At 35.6% G+C, this 26,703-nt stretch overlaps 1 protein-coding gene across 1 annotated transcript in view; it reads right to left on the bottom strand.

Annotated features, from left to right (window-relative positions):
* The window catches only part of EPHA3 (EPH receptor A3), a 404,569-nt gene that overhangs the window by 63,320 nt on the left and 314,546 nt on the right, over positions 1 to 26,703 (bottom strand). Inside the window, exons 6-9 of the mRNA XM_068987994.1 lie at positions 14,619 to 14,743; positions 11,676 to 11,838; positions 1,569 to 1,671; positions 795 to 862 (exon numbers count right to left, since the gene is read on the bottom strand). Of these exons, the coding sequence (XP_068844095.1) occupies positions 795 to 862; positions 1,569 to 1,671; positions 11,676 to 11,838; positions 14,619 to 14,743 (459 nt within the window). The remainder of the gene's footprint in view (positions 1 to 794; positions 863 to 1,568; positions 1,672 to 11,675; positions 11,839 to 14,618; positions 14,744 to 26,703) is intronic.

Genomic DNA, 26,703 nt, shown 5'->3' with positions numbered 1-26,703 from the left:
CAAAGAAAGTAATGCTTACAAGACTACATTAGTTACAGTGAGATTATTGGAGAACATATAAGAATGAGTATAATCTTTGTACTAATTTCCAGGAGGACATGCCACTGATTAGTAATTGCCACAATAAACTGAGCTATAGTTTGGAAAAGCAAAACACCTGGAATGATTTGTTTCGCCACAGGAAAAAAAAAAAAAAGAGTCTTTTTATTAGATATAAATACTTTGTTTCTTAAAAGAGTATTTCTTTTAAAGAATATTAAAAAGAGACTAAATTGTTTGATATTAAAATAAGAGGGGAAAGCATTGTCTTCCTTACCAATTGGATATCATATAACTCCAAAGTAAAGTTTATTCTAAAGGCTTTCTCCTGGTTGGTTGACAAAATGGAGTCAGGCATTTCACATAAACAAAGGTTGTTTATATTTACTTGGCAGTTAAGAAAGGAAAAAAGATTCCTATTTAGATTTCAGCAAATAACTAGTAATAAGGAAATTGAAGATACGCTTTGCCTTTCAGCCATGCAGAGCTGACTATAGTTATGTACTTCCCATCATGAGCATTATTTGAATATAAACCACCAGTTACCCTTCATGTTAGTTTAAGCATGCTGCAATACAGCCACGTAAAAATTACTTAATGCATAGCCGTGGATTCCTTTCTCCATTTAAAATAAATGTAACTTGCTCAACCTTCTGAATTCTGTCTGTCAGGGGGAATTTATCCAGTTTTAAGTCAACAACTGCTAAAACTGAAATGGTTAAAACCAAGTCACCAAACATAGTTTAGAAACTTACAGTGTCCATTCCCAAAATGAAGTCTTTTTTCATCTGCACCATGTTTCGATTTATGATAGCCACAGAACCTAGAGGTGAATCAAAGGAAAAGAACACAGAAAATAAATATACTGAAAACAATGATCTATGTTCAGAATGTGCAAAGCACACACACAAAAAGCATTTTCTATGAACAATTAAATGCTTTAGTGAAAGCTTAATGACTTCATATTTCCTAAATCCTCTAGAGAAAGCTTCTTTCTCTGGGGATCCTGGAAAGCTGCCTAATGAGGAGATATGGAGAGTAGCTTCCCCACTGTGCAGACTCCTTCATTTCAGTTTTTATAATGGCCCTAGCAAGTGTTTATAGTATTTTTTTAAAACAACTGCTGTTAGAATGAATGGAGGGTAAAGTTTCCATTGTTAGTGATTAGTGCTGTGCAGTGTTACCAGTGTTCTGGGTGAGAAAGTGTCAGGGAAATCTGGGGTGTATTTGATGAGAGAAGTGATAATTGGAAAAAGAAAGTAAAAACTAAGAGTGAGGTCAGAAGAGAGAAGAGAAACGCTATGTTTTGGAGAGTGGGGCAAGAAATTAATGAGAAAAAAAAACCCACCTCAAAACTAAAGGTGGAGAATCAAAAGAAAGGGAGAAAAAAGAAAGATCTAGAATACAAGTGGAGACATTCTTATTTGTTAAAATAACTTATTGAGCAAACACTTCAGAGTTTAGTGGCAATTGAGGGGAACAAGCAATGCAGTAATGAAAGTAAGTTGTAAAACAGATTGTGAACGCACCTCCCAATCAAAACATAGGTGACGACTGTGAGGAGAATAATTGCTACCGCCGCTGAAATGGCAATCATTACCACTTGGCTATTTTCACCAGAGATGGAGAAAGCTGTGAGGTTGGAGAGAAAACAATAAGAAAAAACTAGGCATTGACAGAGCATAACTAACCTTTCCCTGAAAAAGTTGATCAATTAAGTCATATTTATTCTGCTTTTACATAAAAGATGGCTTGCTGTCTAATACAACGTAAAAAGAATTCTTCATTTAGTGTAAAATGATAGACATTTTGTATAATTTTATTTGAAGTTTCTGATTAATAAGAATAAATACTCTGTTTTCATGGTATGAAATGCTCACAACTAATTGAGCACCTACTGCACGAAACATGTGAACTAGTTTTCTCTATACTCATTGGCAAGAGGCTCATCAGATAAACAGAAATCATCAGAGAAATCCAGGGGCTAGTTCAAGTTTCCCAGAATGAAATTATAAAAACTTTCTCATTAGTTTGCTTAGTCTCTAACATGTATTTATTTAAAAGATGGTATAATACCTGTCCTATGGACCCAACAATTTGTCCTCACCAACAAATTGTTCCTGTCCCTGTATTTCCTACCTTAGCAAATGGCCCATCACTCATTCACTCACCAACACCAGGTATTAGCAAATGTTCTCCAGGAGCCAAATCTGGCCTGCCATCAGTTTTTGTATAGCTCAGAAACTCAGAACAACTTATATTTTTTAATGGTTGTAACAGGTCAAGAGAAGATTTTGTGATATGAGAAAATTATATGAAATTCAAACTTGAGTGTCCATAAATAAAATTGCATTGGACTACAGCCACATTCATTTATTTGTTCATTGTGTATGGCAGCTTGTATGCTAAAATTAGTGAAGTTGTATAGGAGCAACAGAGATTGTATGTACACTAAGCCTAAAATATTTATTTTCTAGCCTCTTACAGAAAAAGTTTACTGACCCTTGACTAAACCAATGCTTCTCTAACTTTGTTATTCATTTGCTATTGTGTCCAACTCTTTGTGACTCCATGGACTGCAGCACACCAGACTTCTCTGTCCTTCACTATCTCCCAGGGTTTGCTCTCTAACTTATTCACATAAATCACTTGAGGATCTTTTGAAGAAAGTAGTTTCAGGCGGTCTGGAGTGGGGACTGAAACTGTGCATATCTTATGAGCTCCTAGTAATGCTGATGCTGCTGATTTTAGATCACAACATTTTAAGTAACCAAGATGTGGGCCATAAATATAAAGTCACCTGTCCTCTCCCTCTCCTGATTATTCTGCATCCAATTAATCATGAAATTCTTTTAAATATTTTAGTTTCTGTCTTCATTTCTCTTCTGGATAACAATAAAAAAATTCCCAACTGATCTCTATTTGCAGGCCCTGCCTATATTAGCTGGCCACCAGAGTATTCCTGCTAAACCATGAGTTTGATTATGTCATTCTTATGCATAAAAGTTTTGCAGGGCTCTTTGTCACTTTCTGGATAAAATGTGTGTATTCCATTTAGGATCTGTTCTCTGTCTAAATCCCTAGCCTTATCTGCTAACAAAATCCATAAACATTCTAATCTCTATATTTTCTAAAATATGCACCCTTCCTGGAACATTCCCTCTCATAGACTCATACTTTAACGTTTATTGTTTTTATATTTATAAATGCTGATTAAACAAATAAATGAGTTGGGTATCAAAAGAAGAGCTTAGAAGAGACGTGAAGTTGTATTATCACCTCTTCAGAAGCCAAGGTCACATCTTGAGCCTGATGAAAATCTAAGGCTGAAAGATTTTCTCCAAAATACTTCAATTTAGGAAATAGTTAAATGATGCAAATTAAAAAAAAAATAACATGGCAGATAGACTATTAGAAGTTTTCTAAACATCTGAAAAAAAAAAAAGAACTGAGTGTGGTAGGATGGTATACTCATAATATAAACTGTTGCAAGCACTTTATTCTTTGCAACCAGAAAACTATTGTTTATACTTCCATGGCAGTCGTGGGAGTGCCTGCTAGGGTCTCTCTACTGCCAAGCCTGCAGTGGGCAGACAGCCTCCAGCTGCTGCACCTTCAGTATTCACTGCAGTCACACTCTCCTCAATGACTAAACATGGCAAGGGTCCTGGAGCCAGGCTGCTTGTGCCCCATGCGTGACTCCTGCCAAGGGTGATCTTCATTCTGGGGCCCACCATTAGCTTGGTGAGACTCTCGGAGCTCCGTTGCTTTCTGAGGCTCATTATCCTGAACTCTCTGCTTTCTCTCTGTCCTCATAGATGGCTGACCTACATCTCAGTCTGAGGCTCTGCTTGGCCATATCTGCTCCTCCTGTTCTATTTTTTATCTGTTTCCCTTCCCTTCCCTCCCCGAAACTCTTGTAATTCTACCATAGTATCTGCTTTCCAGAAAACCTGAACTGATGCATCCCTATCCATTGGCTATACATCATGAGTCATTTGTAAAATAACTTAACCTTGTAAATCAATAATTTTCCATGAACATATAATAATCACTTTATCTCATGTTTGGGTAAATTTTATCCAGTTTATAAAATAAAGGTCAGTGAAGCTGGGAGAGTAAACATGACAGAAAAAAAGAATTTTCTTCCTATCAAAGACAGGATTAAACTTGACCCCTCTACAATTCCCTCTAGTTCTCAATATAGATAAATCCCAGAGACTATCTGAAAGTGCATAACCAAATCGGATTATTTTGTGCTGGAAACTGGCAAACATTTGAAAGAATAATATTGATTAAATGTGTGTGATAGAGTTGTCTAATAATTTTATGTGGCATACTGTCAACAATCTATATCTATTATAATTCTTGGAAATTTAGTTTGACTATGTTTCTGACAGCAACCTGCTCCCCCTGCTTCTAGTCTCTTCCCATTTTCGTCCATCCTACACACGCTGTCCACTGTCTTTCCCCAAGGAAGACTGGTGAGGAGTACATTCTCAAGAGCCTGAATGCCCGGCTTTGCACCAATTTGCTATGTGATGTAGTATCATTGTTGTAAGGATTAAAGGAGTTAATACAAGTTAAATCCTGGAACAGTGCTAAACACATAATAAGGATTTAATAAATCTATTTTTATTATTTCATTTTCCCTGTGAAGAACTGGGAAAAGTACTCCATATCCTACAAAATTACATATGACAGTCTAATTTTGATATACAAAGTTCTTTATATAATGGTTCCACTCTACTTTTATCAGGCGTTCTTAATAACCCCTAAAAATAGGGTCCAAGAGATTAAAGTTGCTGCATACCCATTCATTAGAAACAACGAAAAGACAGTATGAAGCATTTAGCAGTGCTGACTGAATTGTCCCTAGGCCAATTTTCTTGAATAGTAATATCCAGTAAGATCCTCCAATGCCAAAACTCAGCTTTATCCCACATATTTTTGTTCCACAAATTCCTTGGATGTTCAAATTACGTACTATACATTTAAACACAACACACAGTGCCTGCTATACTGCTATACCAGGTGATATTTTAAGTACTTGATAAACATTAATTAACTTAATATAAAAACCATATGGAGTCATGCACAGTGATCTTTCCCAGTTTTCAGACAGGGAAACAAAGACATTGAAAACTGAAGTGGCGTGTCGAGGTCATCCTAACGTGTGTCAGTCTACTCCAGGGTCCTTTTTCTTAACGCCTGCACTGTGCCTTCCTTTCTTAGTCACAAAGCACACACTCTAGATTCAGTTTCTGCCCACAGAGTTTCTAAAATATTAGACTGTCAGTGTTCTCAAACATGCCACACTGTTTCATAATGTCTAGACGTCTTGCTTTGGTGGATGTTACCTTTGTTCTATGAAAGTTCTTTTACTCACATATACTCTAAGTTTTCTGTGGATTTTAGTGTAACTTTCTTTCTTTCTTTCTTCTTAATGTGCAATAGCAACACTGGATTAGTAATCCAAAATCTGGAGACTCTAGGCTCATTGACTTTACTTACTAGCTATGCAATCTTAGGAGGAAAAAAAAATGAACTCTGTGTCCTAGACCACAGATAAAAATAAATAATAGTATCTGAATAGCTTACAGAATAGGATCAAATCGCATGTTTATGAGAATGTTTTACATACTGTCAGAAAAATACATGGGTTCTAGAATCAGACTCATAATTTACCAATTGTGTAACTTTAGAAAACTTACTTAACTTTTCTAAACCTCAGTTTTCTCTTCTGTAAAATGGTGATAATAAATGTAAAGCTGCTGCTGCTGCTAAGTCGCTTCAGTGGTGTCCGACTCTGTGCAACTCCATAGACGGCAGCCCACCAGGCTCCCCGTACATAAATAATGTGTGTTAGTTGCTCAGTCTTGTCTGACTTTGTGACCCCATGGACTACAGCCATCCAGGCTCCTTCATTTGTGGAATTCTCCAGGCAAGAATACTGGAGTTGGGTAGCTATTCCCTTCTCCAAGGATCTTTCCAACCCAGGGATTGAACCAGGGTCTGCCCCATTTCAGGCAGATTCTTTGACCTGATAGTAAGAAACTTTAAAGCACTTAGGAAAATATATGCTCTGCTGAGCCTCCGTATGGTTATGGTAAACCGAGATAAAAAAATACTAACTAAATTCCAGGTAAAAGTACACTATGTTCTACTAAGAAACATTTACATGTCTTATGAGTAAAACTTTATAATTAAAAATAATAAAAACTAGAATAAGCAATATACTGTTAATTTCAAGCAGGAGACGTTTTTTACATCTTCTAAATATCAATCTGTAATAAATAAGAAAAATCCTTAGAGTTCTTATGAAGATATCATTTTGATTTAAAAAATGAAGTGAGAGTTTTGATTTTTTTTCTTTTTTTCCCTAAGACAAAAGGTAATGTTTAAATCTATATTTACTTATTTTTAAACTCTGGAATAAATTTATAGTAAAATAGTAAGAGTGAATGGATTAAAAGAAATCAAACTGTGCAATTGAAAGATTTTTATAAATGGTGGAGGGTATTAAAAAAGTTCTCTTTCTATCTTCTTTTCATCTGATCTATCAATCAATGGAAATATAGCAAATATGAAACTTGTTTGCAAAAGTTCTAAGAATCTCATTTTTAAATGGGATATTTCTTAAACCTCAGACACTGATGCCTCATTAGAAGATCATGCATAATCCACAGCTCTATATGTGGTAAATTTGGAATCACATTACAATTGTAGAATTTGTGGTTGGTTTTGCAAATTTGCTTATCAGATAGGGTTAACTGCTAATTAAGAATGTGTGAGGTTAGACTGGTGTTCCAAACTACGCATTAATATAATACATATTTATCTAATGGTGTTCTGCATCTCCTGCTCCTCAATATGCCCAGTTTGTAACACACTATATAATAAATATTTGATTTTTATAGTTCTGTGATTTGTGATCTCTCTTGTTAAAGCAAATATTCATTTTGGTGTTGTTAATGCCAATAACTGTTTAAAAGTTTGAAAAAATTCAATCTACAATCATTTCAAAATGAGGAACTTACTTTGTGGCATTTAAAAGTTATAAAAAGATTTAGAACTGCAAATTTTCAATTGCAATTATATTTTATTATTGTGGCATCTAAAATTTTACATTTGTTTTAAACCTCTTCATGGAGCTTTGGACTTCCACGGTATTTTGCATCACCTTGTTTTTATGTCCTCAAAGGGTGATTTCTCCGTGTTTATTCCATCACAGGAAGATTAGGCGAGGTCTACCATACAGACTGGAGAAGGCGATGGCACCCCACTCCAGTACTCTTGCCTGGAAAATCCCATGGATGGAGGAGCCTGGTAGGCTGCAGTCCATGGGGTCACGAAGAGTCAGACACGACTGAGTGACCTCACTTTCACTTTTCACTTTCATGCATTGGCGAAGGAAATGGCAACCCACTCCAGTGTTCTTGCCTGGTGAAGCCCAGGGACGGCAGAACCTGGTGGGCTGCTGTCTATGGGGTCGCACAGAGTCGGACACGACTGAAGCGACTTAGCAGCAGCAACGTACAGACTCCATAACTGAGACTTGAATCCCCTTCGCTACCCAAGGGGGATTGGTTCCAGGACCTTCTATAGATACCAAAATTTAAGTATGCTAAAGTCCCTTTTATAAATTGGTGTAGTATTTACATATAACTTAAACACATCCTGCCTTATACACTGAAGCATCTCTAGATTACTAATAATAGATAATAAAAATTAATGCAATGTAAATGGCTGCTGGATTGCCATAAATTAAAGTTGTGCTTTTTGGAATTTTCTGGAATTTTTTTGTATATATATATATACATGTTACATAAAAAGTTTATTGAAGTATAGTCTAGTGGATTTACAATGCTGTATTAATTAATTTCTGCTGTACAACAAAGTGGCAGTTATACATATATATTCTTTTTCAAATTCTTTCCTGTTCTATTCCACTATGGTTTATCACAAGATATTAGATATTGCTGCTGTTATTGTTCAGTTGCTCAGTCTTGTCCAATTTTTTGTGACCCCATGGACTGCAGCAGGCCAGGCTTCCCTGTCCTTCACCATTCCCGGAGCTTGCTCAAGCTCATGTCCCCTGAATTGGTGATGTCATCCCCCCATCTCATCCTTTGTCATCCCCTTCTCCTTGTGCCTTTAATCTTTCCCAGAATCAGGGTCTTTTTCAATGAGTTGGTTCTTCCCATAGTGTTGGAGTTCAGCTTCAGCATCAGTCCTTCCAATAAATATTCAGGGTTGAATTCCTTTAGGATTGACTGGTTTGATCTCCTTGCAGTCCCTGGGACTCTCAAGAGTCTTCTCCAATACCACAGTTCAAAGGCATCAGTTCTTTGGCACTCAGCCTTTTTTATTGCCCCACTCTCACATACATACATGACTACTGGAAAAACCATAGCTTTGATTATATGGAACTTAGTAGGCAAAGTAATGTCTCTGCTTTTTAATTCATTTTCTAGGTTTCTCATTGCTTTTCTTCCAAAGAGCATCTTTAATTTCATGGTTGCAGTCACTGTCCACAGTGATTTTGGAACCCAAGAAAATAAAGTCTGCCTCTGCTTCCAGTTTTTCCCCTTCTATTTGCCATGAAGTAATGGGACCAGATGCCATGATCTTCATTTTTTAAATGCTGAGTTTTAAGCCAGCATTTTACTTACTTGTTCATCTTCGGCAAGAGGCTCTTTAATTCCTCTTTGGTTTCTGCCACAATGGTGGTGTCATCTGCATATCTGAGGTTATTGATATTTCTCCCTTCAATCGTTATTCCAGTTTGTGCTTCATCAAGCCTGGCATTTCACATGATGTACTCTGCATGTAAGTTAAATAAGCAGGGCAACAATATACAGCCTTGATGTATTCCTTTCCTAATTTGGAACCAGTCAATTGTAAGTAATTGTAATTGTGTGGTAGTTTAAACATTCTTTGGCATTGCCCTTCCTTGGGTTTGAATGAAAACTGATATTTTCCAATCCTGTGGCCACTGCTGAGTTTTTCAAATTTGCTGGCATATTGAGTGCAGCACTTTCACAGCATCATCTGCTAGGTTTTGAAGTAGCTCAGCTGGAATTCCATCACTTCATTAATTTTGCTAGCAGTATTTCTTCCTAAGGCCCCCTTGACTTCACACTCCAGGATGTCTGGCTTTGTGTGAGTGACCACACCATTGTGGCTATCTGGGTCATTAAGATCTTTTTTGTATATTTCTTCTGGGTATTCTTGTGACCTCTTCTTAATATCTTCTGCTTCTGTTAGGTCCACACTGTTTCTGTCCTTTATTGGGCCTAACTTTGCGTGAAATGCTCCCTTGGCATCTCTAATTTTCTTGAAGAGATCTCTAGTGTTTCCCATTCTATTGTTTTCATCTTTTCCTTTGCATTGTTCATTTAGGAAGGCTTTCTTATCTCTCCTTGCTCTTCTCTCGAACTTTGCATTCAAATGGATATATCTTTCCTTTTCTCCTTTGCCTTTAGCTTCTCTTCATTTCTCAGCTATTTGTAAGTCTTCCTGAGACAACCACTGTGTCTTTTTGCATTTCTTTTCTTGGGGATGGGGATGGCCTCCTGTTCTATGTCACGAACCTCAGCCCATAGTTCTTCAGGCACTGTGTCTATCAGACCTAATCCCTTGAATCAATTTGTCACTTCCACTATATAATCATAAGGGATTTGATTTAGTTTATAGCTGAATGGCCTATTGGTTTTCCCTATGTTCTTCAATTTAAGTCTGAACAACTTAGGAGTTCATGATCTGAGCCACAGTCACTCCTGGTCTTGTTTTTGCTGATTATACAGAGCTTTCCTATTTTTGGCTGCATAGACAATAAGCAATCTGATTTCAGTATTGACCATCTGGTGATATTCATGTGTACAGTCATCTCTTGTGTTTTTTGAAGAGGGTATTTGCTATGACCAGTGTATTTTCTTGGCAAAACTCAGTTTCCCTTTGTCCTGCTTCATTTTGTACTCCAAGGCCAAACTTGCCTGCTACTCCAGATATCCCTTGACTTTCTTCTTTTGTACACTTTTGATTCAAGGTTGTTTGGATCTGTGAATGTGGAACCCATCAATCTTGAGGGCCAACTGTGTAGATTTATGTTTTTGAGGCTGGCAGCACCCCTTTGAGTAGAGGAATTGTCATGTTTCAGCTGTGAGCTCATGAATTCTAACGCTAGGTTCTCATACCTTGCAGAAGGTAGAGCTAGTTATTATAAGTAGCATTTCTAATTGTCTGACAAAAAGTGTGCCATAAAATATTTATTTTATCATGTTAACTTAAACAGCTTTTATAATTTTTGTTAATCTTGAATATTTCTATGAAACATGAAATTTGGGCATAAAATACTACCATACCAGTAACAATGTAACTTTGTATCATGAATCAAATATTTACAAAATAGGAAATATAGATACGGAGAGAAAAGGCACTTTGGAACTGTCAAAAGAGATTACTGCGTTTCATTTCAGTTGTATGCTGGGCATTGTCAGACTCTCCCTTGATAATCTGTTTCTAAAGAGTGTTCATCTTTGTCTTTCTAGCCTGTTTTACAACTGTGAAATTAGTTCTAAGTAAAAAACTAAGAATAGTTATATATAGTATATAATTTTTCTCATTACAATTAGAATGATTCATTATCTAGAGATATGACTGGTTTATGTTAGAAAAGATGACCTCAATCATTATATTTATTATCCTATAGTATATTAACCAGATTTGGATTAACCAGTTTATTAAGTTTTCCTGATGGTCTACACTCATACACACAAACAGACACAAACATACAAATATGTATGTATATGTATATATGTATTTGTTCTTCATTTTTCCTTTTAAATCTGTTTAATTTGTTACTAGCTTCTTCATTAACAAGGTAAATTAAATCTTTAGTCTGTGTTCATTTTAATTAATATTGTAGCCATGATTTTATCTTTTTAAAATTATATTTTAGTTGAGGTTTTTTCTAATATGAAGCAAATGCATTTGAAGAAAAGCAGAATGCTATTGGGAGAATGTTTGCCAATTTTACAAATTTAGAGTCAGACACACAAGACTATCCAAATTACTTGTGAATGTGAACGAGGTGATGAATGAAGTTTAGATATCCTTAATCTCCAAATGATTCTAGATCCATGAGAATTAAAACAATATTAAGTTCCTCATGGATCATCAAGTTTCTTTTTTTATAGTTCATTGAACCATGCAATGAACCTGGAATATCTGAATTAAGAGGAACTTTAATAAAATATTGCCATATTATGTAATGTTCCTCAAAGAAATTTATGTCCAATAGAAGATTAGAAGCATTCCAGGCATTAGAATATGTTCCATTTATAAAAGAGAAAAAAAAAAAGATATACACTTTCACAAGCACAAGTATACATATACAATGCTATGCAAAATTATTCAATGTTCCCCAAGCAATAGTTAAGGACAGGGGAGCCTGGCATGCAGCGGTGCATGGGGTAGCAAAGAGTCAGACACGACTTAACGACTGAACAACAAGAAGAAGCAATATACTTCCAATGTATCACATATTTAGCTAAAACTGATTGTGAGAATGAATTATCAGACATCTTTGCAACAGCCTTTCCCTCATACACTATATTGAAGAAAATACGTACAGTCTGGACTAGTTTCAAACTCAAACTTGCGACTGTTGGTCCCATATCCAGCTGCGGTCCGGGCTCGGATTTGGAATACATATGTAGTGTCAGGCTTGAGGCTACTGATGGTAACATTAGTGCCTCGTGCCCTGAGAATCGTATAACTTGTTTCTTGTTCCTGCTTTGAGGTAAGAAAAATCATGTTAAAACCGAATCTTCCTAGTCATGTCAGATGGTAAAAAGCTGAACCCCTCTAAACCAGTTCTTTTAGATTTAACACAGCTCATATGATGGATAAGATATGACAACTGTTTAACTCTCTGAATGTAATAGAGGCATTTTTAAGCTAAAAATATAGAATGTCCTATCTTGGATAAAATAATCTGTTCCCAGCAAATAATGCAGAAAAAATTAGTCTTCATTTTTGCCAGTTAATGAATATGTGGATGAAAATAAGTTATCTTCAAAGCCAAAGCTGAATGAAAGCTTCAGTCTAATTTTAAGAATAAACTTTCGAAAAGGAAAACATCCCTTGAATTAAGCTTAACAGGCATCTCAGAAATATTTCTATTAATTGCAAACTATTAAATTTTAAGAGGTCCAAGTTTTATGCACAATTCTACATTAATAACTTCTTTAGTATCAACTATATTTGCAATGTGTTTAATCTAAGTCACTGTGGTTTAGTAGAGATGAAAATCTTCAGATAAAGGTCTAGAAATATTTCCCTAAATAATTCACATTGTACATTAGGAGGTTCACATTGCACATGAATCGTAAAGGCTTTTTGTGTCAAGCCTTGTTTATAAAAATTGACTTTACACAGAATTGTGTTTTTCCTTTAACATACATTAGAGTATAAGTACCTAAGTTCAAGTAATGGTGGAATGTCTCTGGCACCTGGGGTGGGGCCTGGAATGGGAGATACAGAACAATGCATATCCTCAACCCAAACTAAATAGAATATTACAGAAAAAAAAAGTCATGCATTTCATATATTTCTTAGCTAAAGATGCTAGTTATGTATCAGATCGCATTTGAGTTAGTATATTAAATAATGAAGGCTGAATGTATTTACTTTACAGAAATCATTATTTTATGTGTTAAAAAGTTTATTAAGCATATATCTAGAACATGGTTGTGTTCATCATTGTTAATGAACTAAATAGTCAAGACCTTGACTAGTCAAGTCTAGTCAAAGTTAGATCTTGTAGGGCTTAAATCTTAGTGAAACATTCAAAATATTTCTAAGTATCATATGTAAATATTTGGAAAAAATTTTAATTTCAAAATTTATGAATATGTGCTTTAAATATTTGTATAAAGTATATTTAAAATAATATTACACATAAGTATACGTTGACTTTAAAATGCTTAGATAATAAAAATAGGTTCAGTCACTTTTTCCTATGCTAGTTGATATTGTTTCAAAATATTGTTTTATGCTTTCTTTCAAATAAGTTCAGACAATGATTTATGTTTGTAAAAGATACGAATGTAGGTTAGCAGTATTTTTGAATCAACTCTACAGAAAAGTTGGGTGTTCCCTGATTCTGCTATCCAGTCTGAACTGAGGCACATCATTAATTACCTTTTAATTGTGTTGCATCATCTATAAAACATGGATTCTTATATTTGCTGTCTTGTCATATTTTTAAAAATAGAAGATTATGATCAGATGGGTATTTGACAGTAACACAGTGGATCACTGAAAGCTAGGAGGTAATTTATTCATACTACGATTTTGGCACAAGAAGGTTTATTAGGTCTCACTTTCTCTCAGTCAAAGAGACATAGCCTTTTCCCTGGAGGGGGCAGTATGAAAAAAATGGCATCATACTTGTGAAATACTTTAACTTCAAAAAACAGCATAACTACATAGTGCAGAGAAATGCTTATACATTAGATATTTTTTTGCATAACTGACCATACCACTAATTCTCACATCTCTTAATGATCCATTTTCATTTAGAAGAAGATATGCAATACAGGGGAAAACGTATTACATGAGGAGTGATGACTGTCAGAATTCAAAACAGAGAACTAATGTTTATTAGCCGTGAGGCTGTGAGAAATTCAAATGTCACTGACTATCAGTTTTTGTAATTGTAAAGGAACCTATTTACTCCCTCTCATCAGATTATCAAACAACTCAAAATAATGTATGTAGAAGTGTTCTGTAAATAGAAGCTATCAATACACAATTCATTTTAAAATACTTTGTATACTGCAGCAGATAAATGAGTATGTGGTGTTCGTATTAGTAGCTATGAAACCACCCAGCTCTACTGATAAGGTTTGAATACATCTTGTTTTCAAACCTCACCATAATTTATAACCAGGGAGAAATAAGTGGTACTTAGAGTGATGAAATATCATGGCCTGAATTATACTTATAAATAATCATGTACCTATTTTTTATAATTGTTTACCAAACACAATTTTATAATATGAGGCACACATATTCCCATCTTCTAATCTCCTTGAACAAAGTAAAGAAACCTTTCATCATCAGCTCAGTAATATAATGGTTTTGTTATCAGTTCAACATTCTTATCGGTATTGAGTAAAATTCATGTGAATGTGAAGGTCAGGAAATGATGCTTAATGCAATGAACTTGGGAAGAGCTCATCAAAAGATAAAGGAATTGCTATATAATGGTTGTTTAGAACAGGGGTCTCCTGTGGAAGACACAAATGTCCTCTCTAATATCATAACTAGATGGCTTACATTCGATGGTAACATCTTTGCTATGGCTTATTGCTGTAGAATGGGGGATATTCAACACAATAATTTCTGAACCCTCCTCTACCTATAAATCAAAGGTAGCACATGACCAGAGTTCTAAATAGAGCTCTTTCACTAGCTAGTAGTGTCATTAGTTTCTTTGCAAGAGTATACTCATGAGAAAATAACCTCTTTCCTGACACAACTCAACTCTTTTAACATTATCTCCCCACCTTTTCGTAGTATTTGACCTCATAGTCCAATATGATCCCATTAGGGTGTTCAGGTTCTTGCCAGGATAAAGAAATGCTGCTTCTGGATGTCCGATCTTTCTTAATCGTCATGACAGGTGATGGAGCTGTAAAAAGAGGATGGGAGTGTATGATGGGAGAAGGAAAATTAATTGGATTGGGAAGGGCAGTAAAGAAGAGCAGAGAGGGAAGGGGAAAAGCAAATGGAGCCTATCATTGTTCTAATCTTGGCAAGAAAGCACTATTTCCATTTCAAAGGCTCTTGAGTATTAATCTGGCCCCATATCAAGCCTCAGCAGCTGGATTATAGCCCTGGTACATACAGGCCTATGGAAAATGAGCTGAGATTTTCAGCTGCTGGTGGACTAGTGGCAAGTGAGCAGATGTTTTCAATCTGCTACTATAATGTAAGCAATGAAATATATTTGATATATTAAAAAAGAAAAAAAACATTAGGACTACCTATTTGTTATAATGTTGCAAAGTTATGAATGCCAGAGTCTTCAGCTCATTGATAACATTTTCATATGCAACTCTGTAAGAGGACTGGAATCCATTATGCACAAGGAGTCCCATGGTATCCATAGGCAATAATAATATTTAGTGTATTGTAAAATAGATAGGATTTAGGACATAGTAAAATAGATCTTGACTTCTGAAAAAAAAGCTCTCATGAATAAAAATATATATACCAGGATACAATATCTCTACTTTTACATTTCCATTTCTTAAAAAAGTATATTTAATAAGAAGTACTGAGGAAGTGGGTGCTCTTTGTGTCACAATTCTTTAGATATATTTTGAGGCTCTTATTGGGGGGTGACTCTTTGTTATGTTTTTCCTATGCATTATCAAAAATATAAATATGAATAAATAAAAAACATCTATCTGGATCAGATATCACAGTGTCACCATATTTTCTAATGGAAGATTAAATATGTTTTAAGTGATATCATACTTCAAATGCTTCCATTAAAAAGAAAAATGCATACTATCCATCAATGCACTCTTGGTTTCAAATCTCAGTCTTGGTACACTGGCCAACCAAAATCCTCACTGTGAAGGTCAGCAGCATTCTTCCCTAATGGAATGCAGTAAAATAAATTACAAACATGAAACAAACAAAAATCAAGAGTTCTCAGGAACACTGTTGAATTGCTTTCATTACTAAAGGACATATATTTTATAGATTTTTCTCAAATCAAGGATTATTAGAACCCCATGTATTTGCATTTCCTATAAGAGCTAGCAATAGATGTTTCCTATATGTGGATTTGCTGTTTCTATGATTATCAGCTATCATTATTATTATTAACATTATTACAATTATTTTGTCAGCTTTTGCATCCAAACTGTCATCCAAATTATTCCTGTCTATAAATGCCTTTTATTTTATTCTTCACTTAAAAACAGAGCTTTCATTAAACTTGCCTTGTGACACTTCTTTACAAAGTGTAAACTTAAACAAAACATTTATTACAGCAAATTTTCCATCTTCTTATTTCTACTATACGTAATATCCTATGAATTTTTGCTATTAAAGTCTCATTATTTTAACGGCCAGGGGATGCTCACTTAATTTTTCTCCAAAGCAAAATGTAAGTGTTGCTTTTATGATGGAAAAGTAAAATCATTTTTTTATCACATTTCGTACCCATTAACAATTAATATACTTTCACGAGGCCTTCCCTGGTGGTTCAGTTGGTAGAGAACCTGCCTGCAATACAGGAGATGTGGGTTGGATCCATGGGTCAGGAAGATCCCCTGGAGAAGGGCATGGCAACCCACTCCAGTATTCTTGGTGGAGATTCCCATGGACAAAACTCTATGGCGATCTACAGGCCATAGAGTTGCAAAAAGTCATACACTACTGAAGCAACTGAGCAGGCATGCACGCACGCATACCTTCATGTAACTGATATCATTTACCTTTTGTCTATTCAATATTATTTTATTTTTCAAAATTGCCTCACAATATCTCCAACCCTGACACTGAGGCAGTTTGCTGCTCTGAAATTGATTTTACGTTAAGGATAAGTTATTTTACACATATTTAGTTGAAATTTTATAAACTTATTCAAAATTTATAATCATGTCAATGAGTTAGAAGTAAATAGCAGGTACGTTAAATTTTTAACAATTGATTTCTTTTTATTTACTCTAATATTTAGAAAAAACAATTTAATATTTTATCATTTCTAGAATAATTTCAGTCCCAATATCATTGCTAATAATTTTGCTTTTTTTTGTACAAAAAAATGGAGAAATTTCAACAAATTTCCTCCTGAAGTAAATCCATTAATAGAATGACTTCTAATGCATGCTTACAGAGTATTTCAAAGAAGCAGAATGTTGGAACACTATCCTATTAAACCCATGGAGACCCTCCCTATTTAATTTCATATCTCTTGAAACTGGTTTATTTTCCTTAACAGTTAAAATATATTTTCAAAGAAGTTTTGAAAATTACCAGGTATAGCATCTCTCCTTAAAAAAGAAGAAAGATAAAATAATTTGTTTCTAAGAACAATTGTGAAGATTATCAAATAAACTTTTTCGTGAATGCTTTCCAGGCTCTGTTGGGGATCTGCCTAAGTTTACTGCTTCTGCACCGTGCAAGGCTTTATAACTGTTGAAATTCTTCAAAGGTCTTTGAGCAAGCTGCAGGGCCCTGCTGGATTGTAATAAATAGCCTTTTGTAATTCCACACTTACTTAAGTAGAAGCAATTGCTCGAAGCTTGTGCCATCTCTAAGTTAAATGAACCCTTTCTGATTGCTGCTTTTAGGCCTCTGTTAAGTCATTTGTTCTGCTCTTTTAATACACGCCCCTTGTGTTGGCTGCATTTCAGTAGTTTCAGTACAGTGCACCAGCTAAAATCCCATTATGTTTAGGTAATGCTCATCAATATTTTAATATTAATAAATAATTAACAAAATCTGTTTTTCTATCCCCTAATAAATAATTTTAAGACATAATAAAGTATACTGTAGGAAGAGACAAATTCCATGAGCACCCCACTGTATCCATGCTTTCTAAATGGTTTCCTAGAACACTTTTAAATTCATGTCTTAAAGTATAATTTACCCATACTTGCTCATGTGTTGTAATACAATTTGTAATATTAATGAGAAACAGTAATATGGATTATACTTTTTTTGGTTAGTTTTCAGGTATCGAAGAGTGATTTGTTCAAAGTAATTTTCCAAATTCATCAGTTCATTTCAGTGACTCAGTCGTGTCGGACTCTTTGCGACCCCATGAACGGCAGCACACCAGGCCTCCCTGTCCATCACCAACTCCCGGAGTTCACTCAAACTCATGTCCATTGAGTCGGTGATGCCATCCAACCATCTCATCCTCTGTCATCCCCTTCTCCTCCTGCCTTCAATCTTTTCCAGCATTAGGGTCTTTTCAAATGAGTCAGTTGTTCACATAAGGTGGCCAAAGAATTGGAGTTTCAGCTTCAACATCAATCCTTCCAATGAACATCCAGGACTGTTCTCCTTTAGGATGGACTGGTTGGATTTCCTTGCAGTCCAAGGGACTCTCAAGAGTCTTCTCCAATACCACAGTTCAAAAGCATCAATTCTTCAGCGCTCAGCTTTCTTTATCCAGCTCTCACATCCATTCGTGACTACACGAAAAACTGTAGCCTTGACTAGATGGACCTTTGTTGACAAAGTATTGTCTCTGCTTTTTAATATGCTGTCTAGGTTGGTCATGACTTTCCTTCCAAGGAGTAAGCTTCTTTTTATTTCATGGCTGCAATCACCATCTGCAGTGATTTTGGAGCCCCCCAGAATAAAGTCTCTTACTGTTTCCATTGTTTCTTCATCTATTTGCCATGAAGTGATGGGACCAGGTGCCATGATCTCAGGTTTCTGAATGTTGAGGTTTAAGCCACCTTTTTCACTCCCTTCTTTCACTTTCATCAAGAGGCTCTTTAGTTCTTCTTCCCTTTCTGCCATAAGGGTGGCAATTCATAGAAATCCTTATTTTTCTATATAAAAGAACCATAGTATTCCCAGGTGGCTCAGTGGTAAAGAACCTGCCTGCCAGTTCAGGAGACAGGAGACGCAGGTTCAATCCCTGGGTTGGGAAGATCACCTGGAGTAGGAAATGGCAATCCATTCCAGTCTTGCCCAGAAAATCCCATGGAAAGAGGAGTCTGTGGGGCTACAGTGCATGGAGTTGCAGAGAGTTGAATAAGACCAAGCAACTGAACACACACACATTGCAATGTATATCATACATTTGACTTCTTCTCATTCCTCTGTTTTTCGTGTTTTTTTTTTCTTTCTTAATTTGTGATTTGAAAGAATGGTGGGTAATAATTGGATGAAAAAAAGTCCTAAGATTAGAGAAATGCTTGGAAGGAGAGTGAAAAGTTACCCAGGAGGAGGAGGAAGCATAGGTTTTTCCCTAGCAAAGTGCTGGTGTATAAGCTAAAACAGGAATTACTGATGAACCCCCCAACAGCCCAAGGTTAAGAGATTTATTCTTCTGACTTGCTTATACACCTTAAATGATACAAAATTACAAGGATTCTCTTACTAATAGGAAGAAGTTGATGACAAAGTAGGCTGCTATGAAACACGTCCAGGAATTTACACAGTGTAGTAAATGAATAATTTTGTAGGCGAAAAAAAATGAAGAAATTGGTAAGAAGAAAAATTAAGACAGTAGGAAGGTAAAAATTTCCGGTAAGTCAATGACTTTTTAAAATAATACCTTTCTGTAACACACATTTTTGTTGTGTTTGAGGGGGAGAAAATTTTTGATCCTTCGTTTTTGCTAATCTGGGTATAACTGAATATATGTGCTCTTTGGAAAATAAAGAAAGGAGATATGATATACTTGGTTAAATTTATTTAATAAAATTTTTTTATTTTTCAAAATAAAAAATTATTTTTAAGTAAAATAAAGTAAAATTTATTTTTAAATAAAATATTTCTTAAAAGAATACGAATAAAGAGAAAAATAGTGAAGGTTGGGAGGAAAGAAAAGACCAATAAATCAAACAGTTTATCATCTTCCATGAAGTTTTTCTGAAGTTACTCTGCACCACTGAAAAGTTTTGAATACTCTGAATACTGAAAAATTTCTTAACGTGTGGTGTCAGTGAATTTGCTCATGGCTCTTTCAATTCATTCTTTTAAAATGTTATCAGATCATGATATAAGACTCAACAGATGTTTCACCCCATATTATCCAGTACTATGTGTTTTGTGAAAGCTAGTATCAAAATACTTCTGTACTAAGGAGACATACCTTTCTGGGAACCAAGGGCTGAATTATTCCCTGAGTATTTTCTTTTCTATCTGCAGGCCACTGTGATGGCCATCTCTTGAATCACATCAATGACTAGTCCAGAAGAGAGACAGAGATGAGCAACCCTTAATAATTCATAATTGAACATTAATTATTTATTTATAGTGGACTGGTAAGATTTTCTTTCAGTACCAGCCTAACCTGAGCCATTGACTGCATCTAACGAAATAATAGAAACAAACAAACAAACAAAACAAATTACAACAGGGAAGCAAAGATATTAGGCTAAGAAAGGATTCTTTGTAAAGAGATCTGGTTAGAGATGGGGCCTGTGTAATTGACAATTTGCATTTTAATCACGCAACACTTGCACAGGTCAAATATACTGACAGACATGGAAGGGCTTCATTATTTTAACTATGGTGTTTTTAAGCTACATTTACCACTATTCTGCAACTAAAATATGATCCATCCTTAGAATCAGGAAGTCAAAACTTCAAAATTCAATTCCTAAAGGATCTGGTTTGGTTCGTTTGTTTTTATTGGGACTTTCCTCTTTCTGGGTTTGGGAATTTCTAACGAACCTCTGAGGTATCTCTGTGGTTTAGAGATTGGACAAGTTAAAGTAATAACAAAAAAGGCTCAGTTTTTCTAAGCGAGCCAAAGCTTTTAAAAATTATCTCCATGGGAAAATATCATTTAGTAAATGGTTGAAAGATTTTTTCCTTTGAATCAGGCATGCCTTTAAACGCGTTACTTTCTTATTTTTTTGTACCATTCATTACAATGCCTACTTAAGAACATTTCCTTCTTAGTTTTTTCAGAAGTGAACATTTCTATTAAATCCAGAAACACTCTTGAGTCTGAATGAACATAATCATTCATAGCTTAATGTTTTCCATTTCACCACCCCTGTCTTGATTTTCCCAAGTTGTTGTTCTCTGGAATTTCCTGTTTTGGTCCCAGGACTCACCATTTTTACAGTCTAACCAGTTTGAATTTCAGTTATACTTCATATATTCCCCCTCACCAATAACACTGCATGCCAGTCAGCTTCAGCATCAGAAAGCCGATAAATTTTCTCTCTACTCAGTTCTCTCTACTCAGTTATTTTCCAGCCCTGCTTCAGCTCAAACCCTTGCCATTTTTCATGTGCACTGGATTTTGTACTTTCATCTCAATATTTACAGAACTTCCTTCAATTTTCTATACATTTTTGATGATCTATCATTGATAAAGCAAATGAAACATTAAGCCCCCCTTCAAAATCTCATAATTTCAAAGCAGTTTTCCTAAACTTAACTAAAAAATAAGCTTCAATGGAAAGGTATAGAAATCTCAGTTTTGAAGAATTTGATGTCAGAAAACTTTTAAGATCACACATTTGGGAAATTCTGGAGTACCATAGGATATGTAATTTGAAATAATTACATTATTATTTAAGATTCTTCATTAGACTGTAATGATAAATATGTACCAGCTTTACCATTTATTGTTCTCCTTTCAAAGTAAAAGTTTGAAGACAATTCCTTTGGCCATCTGCCTACAACTGTGCTTGCCATGCCTTCCCTGTCTGGAACACTCTTTCTCTTCTCTTTGCATTGGAAAAATCTCTTCTACTCATCATCTTTAGAAATCCATTGCTCATTTAATTCCCCCGTAAAGCTTTTTCTGGGTCCCTCAGACAATAGTTGATCAGCTCCGTCCTCTGTTCTGATATATTGTATAGTTGTTAATTCTCTTGTTATTTAGCCAATCACATTGTGTTGCAATTATATCATTTGGTTATCCCCGTGTCTTCCCATTAGATTACAGGTTCCTTAGAGTCTTTAGTGCCTAGCACCACATTATATGTGTATAAATCAGGTTATTCAGTTTGGTTAGCTTTGCAGTAAGATATACAATATACTTTGTGATTAGTTCCTTTGAAAGATAATCATATTTAGCTCCTAACTTAATATTAAAATAACAAAATTCAAATAAAAATTAAAATTGTAGTATGTTAAACAGAGATGCCTTTTCCTATAAAATGATCCCATCTATTTTCTATAGTAAAGAGAAAAAAAAATTAAACTGAATCAATAGTGCTGGGAGAAAAACATTCTAAAACATATACATCGAAAGTAAATTTTGAGGATCTCTCCACTTAACATTTTGTTAATGGAGTATATTGAGGGGAAAATTCTAGTAAAAAGGTTAGGCTTCTCTGTTCTAAATATCTAAAAGACTCTAAAATTTTAATTATTGAGTTTTGAATAACTCACAGTAGTTTTAGAGTGGAGAATGCAGTTAAAATACATAATCTCATTCCCATTTCAGCATGGAGCAATAAAAGAGAAAAAAACTGTATTAATAGAACAGTTTATTTCATAGGTGTTTTTTTTGCATGAATTCATTGAAAGATGCTGGTTTTGATTTTCAAAATTGATCTTTACACTTATTTTTCAACATCATGTTCTCCTTCTTTTAATACCATTCAATATCCTCATAGAATTGGATCAGTCTTCAATATATTGTTTTAAAAAATCAAGTTCTTCTTGTATTTCTCCTTTATTCTCACTACTACCACACTCACCACACTCTGACACTTCTAGTCACCAAATGAGTGGGTTCCCCCACACTAATCAGTTCTGAATTTGTTTCCTACAATCTGACTTGAGAAGGGAATGGCTACCCACACCAGTATTCTTGCCTGGAGAATACCATGGACAGAGGAACCTGGTGAACCCCAATCCATGGGATAGCAAAGAATTGAACTCAACTGAGCAACTAACACTTCCACTTGAAGATAATGTTATGTTCCATGAGTTAAAAGCTGAGCCTCACAACACTGCTCCCCATCTCAGATGTCAATTATCATTAGAAGCTTCCAGGTTACTCACAACTTCTGTATGACTTGCCTAAAAATTAGGGGTTCCCATGACCCTCTGCGCTAGTTCAGTTAATTTGTTAGAGTGACTCACAGAACTCAGGGAAACATATTTACCAGTTTATTAAAGAATATGGTAAAGAGTACAGAAGAACAGTCAGGTAAAGAGACATAGGGCAAGGTCTGGGGAGGTCTTAAGTGCAGGAGCTTGTCTCTATGAGTTGGGGTGTGTTCACTGACATGGAAGACCTAAAAACCCCATACTATTGGGGTTTTTATGGAAGCTCTATCACGTAGGCATCAAGGATCATTAACTCCAGTTTCAATCCTTCTCCCTTATCAAGGGAATTGGGTGGGTGGAAAATTTCAGGTGTCTAATAAAGGCTTGGTCTTTCCGGTGACCAGCCCTCCTCCAGAAGCCTTTCAGGAGTCCATCTAGGGTCTCCTCATTAGAACAACACACTCCAGTCACTCAAACAATTGCAAGGGCTTCAGAGGCCTGTGTTAGGAACTGGAGTAGAAGACAAAAGGACAAAAGGTATTCCCAGTACTCTTATCACTTAGGAAATTATGAGTTTTAGGAGTTCTGTGCCAGAAACAGGAGACAGAGACTAATGAAAATATTTTCTATTATTTTACATATGTGATAAGACTTTGAAAATCTTTGAGGGTAATCATAATTTTCATTATGAAAGAGGTTAATATTGATACATTGCTATTATTATGGCTTTTATTATCCATAATTCTGAAATAAAAAAATCATGTAGGTAGGAAGTAACAAAAATAGAGCAAATAAAGATTTGTTTTAAAATTGGTTGTCTTTGAAAAATGCAATATGCAAGCAAACTTGCTATAAAATATTGAGATTCTGAGAGACATTATATACATTTATAGCAACAGTACATTTTGGAAACAAAATAATGTCCTTTGGATTTGCTGAGATATTCTACAGTATTTGTCTCCCTTAAAGTTCTTTGGAGAGCTGTGAATACTGTCAACATGTCTGCAGTCTCAAAGTTCAGTGAGCCCTAATCAATAACATCACACACTGTTGTACAAAGCAATGAAAATGACAGGTGGTTTATTTATTTAAATATACGTGTGTTTGTGTGTGTGTGTGTGTGTGTGTTTAGCCTAAGGTTCTTTCTTTACACATATAATGTGATGCTCATGGAGGGTCTGATTGTCATTTTATATGAGACAACTAAAATTCAGTTACATTTAGAGCATTCTTTTTCTTCATCAACTACACAAAAAGTGTAAAATACTCTCAAAATCCCATGACAGACAGACCTTTAGCTATGTATACATTATTTTTAAATATGCAATATCCTTTACATCATTTCTGAAAATCCAAACCTCACACTTCTAAGGCCTGAGCCTAAATTTAGAAAAGTGCATTCCAGAGATAATACAAACAATCTACATTAAAAGGATAGAATCTTCCCTCCCAGAGAGCTGCAAGTTGTCTGAGAAATTCCTCACTTCATGAGATTTCCGAATATCTTAAAATTTCCAGAAGATACAACTTGGCTTTGGAAGCAGCAATATATCTTAATTCAGATTTTTTCAACTTTCTCCCTGGATAAATTTTCTAGCTATTCTATTTAGAAAATCTGCCTTAATAGGATTTTAATATTCCAAGTTCCTATCCAATGTAGGATTTTAAGAGTGTTGTCTTAATGCAGTGGCATCTACAAAATAAAGACAATAGACTAGAAATGCCAACACCAAAGTTAATCATCAAATTTTAAATACTAATTATGGTCTCTTGGGCAAAATCAAATGATATCTTACACAACTTTTAGTATAGACAAAATTATTTTAATATAGATGACTCTGAAGTTTGATTAGGAGCAGCTGTTGAATGTAGCTAATAGCCATGTGGTAGTGGGAAAATGGTGATGGTACAAGATAAAGCCCAGATGAATGAAGAGAACATTTCAGAGAACTAGGCTAACCACACTGTGAGGCTGTGTTTGTTTTAAAGAACTGCTGAAGTTATAGGTCTGATTCTGAGTCAGTGTCCTTCAGGGATAGTTACTACATTTCAGCACAGGACATGCGTGCATGCTTAGCTGCTCAGTCGTGTCCGACTCTTTGCGACCCCGTGGACTTTAGCTTGCCAGGCTCCTCTTTCTATGGGATTCTCCAGGCAAGAATACTGGAGTGAGCTGCTATTCCCTTCTCCGGGGAATCTTTTTGACCCAGGTGTTGAGCCTGGGTCTCCTCACTGCAGGCAGACTCTTCACTGTCTGAGCCCCCAGGGGAACACCCAGCGTAGGATGGACGCAAGTAAGTCTGGACTGTGGTGATATTATCTCTGGAGTCTCTGACAGAGGGCCTGCTGTCTTCTAATTGTGAGCAGGAGTAGACAGATACAACTTTAACACACTCTTAGGGCAAAAGAGGACTGCCATTTACCCAGCTTCCATTTTACAGAAAATGGCAAGAGAGCTAATCTGATGTCTACACTCTTGGATCTTGGGTTGCTTGTTTCATGTGTTCAAGCAGAATAGAAAGGAGGAAAAAATTTACCATATGCTATGTATTTAGAAACTAGAAAAACATATACTGATTTTAAGTACATTCAACTTTTATTTACAAACTATAATTATAGAAGGATAGAGACATTGATAAAAATATTCTATATTTTCACAGGGGTAGGTGTGTTTGTTAGACATCATTTCATTTTACTTACACTTAATGCAATTTACTATATATAAATGTTACCTCAGTTTAAAAAGAAGTAAAATATATGATTTGCATAATTAAATCTTAGTATGTCATATTGTTAAGTATATTTTTCTCCTGTTCCATATTCTTGATGCTCCTGCATGAGCATGCTGACTGACTTTAGGCTGCCTCTCCTAGGGTTAGCCAGTTCTAGAAACAGCAAAGACTGGCCCAAGAGTATGCCTCTCACACTGCAAACTAATCAATCTAGTGTCTTCTGTGTCTGGTTCTTAGACTCTAGCAGGCACTGTTCCTCTGCCCCAGTCATCCTAAGGCCAGGTACCAGACAACTAGAGGAGGTCTTTATACCTCAGAGACTACTACTGAAATTACTCAAACTAGCCAGTCTTTAGTATACTTGCCTTATCATACCTAGCCTTGCCTTTCTTTAAATACCTCAAAAAAGGCTCTTGCTCCTGCATTATCCTTGTTGCTTCTACTTCCTGACCACCTCTGGTGTGGTCCTCCACGGTGTGATACGTCCCTTTCTCCTGGGAGTTGTAAAGAGCAAACTACATTTTCAATAGCAATTATTTTATTTAATCTGTTGGCTTCACCATACCTGAATAATAATAAAAAATTCAAGTCTATGCTCCAGCCACTAATGCCAAAGATCCTGAAGTTGAATGGCTCTATGAATACTTACAATACCTTCCAGAGCTAACACACACACACACACAAAAATGCCCTTTCCATCAAGGGGACTGAAATGAAAAGTAGGAAGTCAAGAGATACCTGGAGAAACAGGCAACGTTGATGTTGGAGTACAAAATGAAGCAAGGCAAAGGCAACAGAGTTTTGCAAAGAGAATGTACTGGTCATAGCAAACATCCTCTTCCAATAACACAAGAGATGTCTCCACACATGGACATTACCAGATGGTCAACACTGAAATTGGATTGATTATATTCAGATTGATTATATTATATTGCCACTGAAGATAGAGAAACTCTATACAGTCAACAAAAACAGACCGAGAGCTGACTGTAGCTCAGATTCAGTTCAGTTCAGTTCAGTCCAGTCGCTCAGTCATGTCCGACTCTTTGCAACCCCATGAATCGCAGCACGCCAGACCTCCCTGTCCATCACCATCTCCCGGAGTTCACTCAGACTCACGTCCATCGAGTCCATGATGCCATCCAGCCATCTCATCCTCGGTCGTCCCCTTCTCCTCCTGCCCCCAATCCCT

This window comes from Capricornis sumatraensis, chromosome 1, assembly GCF_032405125.1.
Source record: "Capricornis sumatraensis isolate serow.1 chromosome 1, serow.2, whole genome shotgun sequence".
Lineage (NCBI taxonomy): Eukaryota > Metazoa > Chordata > Mammalia > Artiodactyla > Bovidae > Capricornis > Capricornis sumatraensis.
The sequence above is the reverse complement of the archived record's forward strand: the minus strand, read 5'-3'. Positions and strand labels throughout refer to the sequence as shown.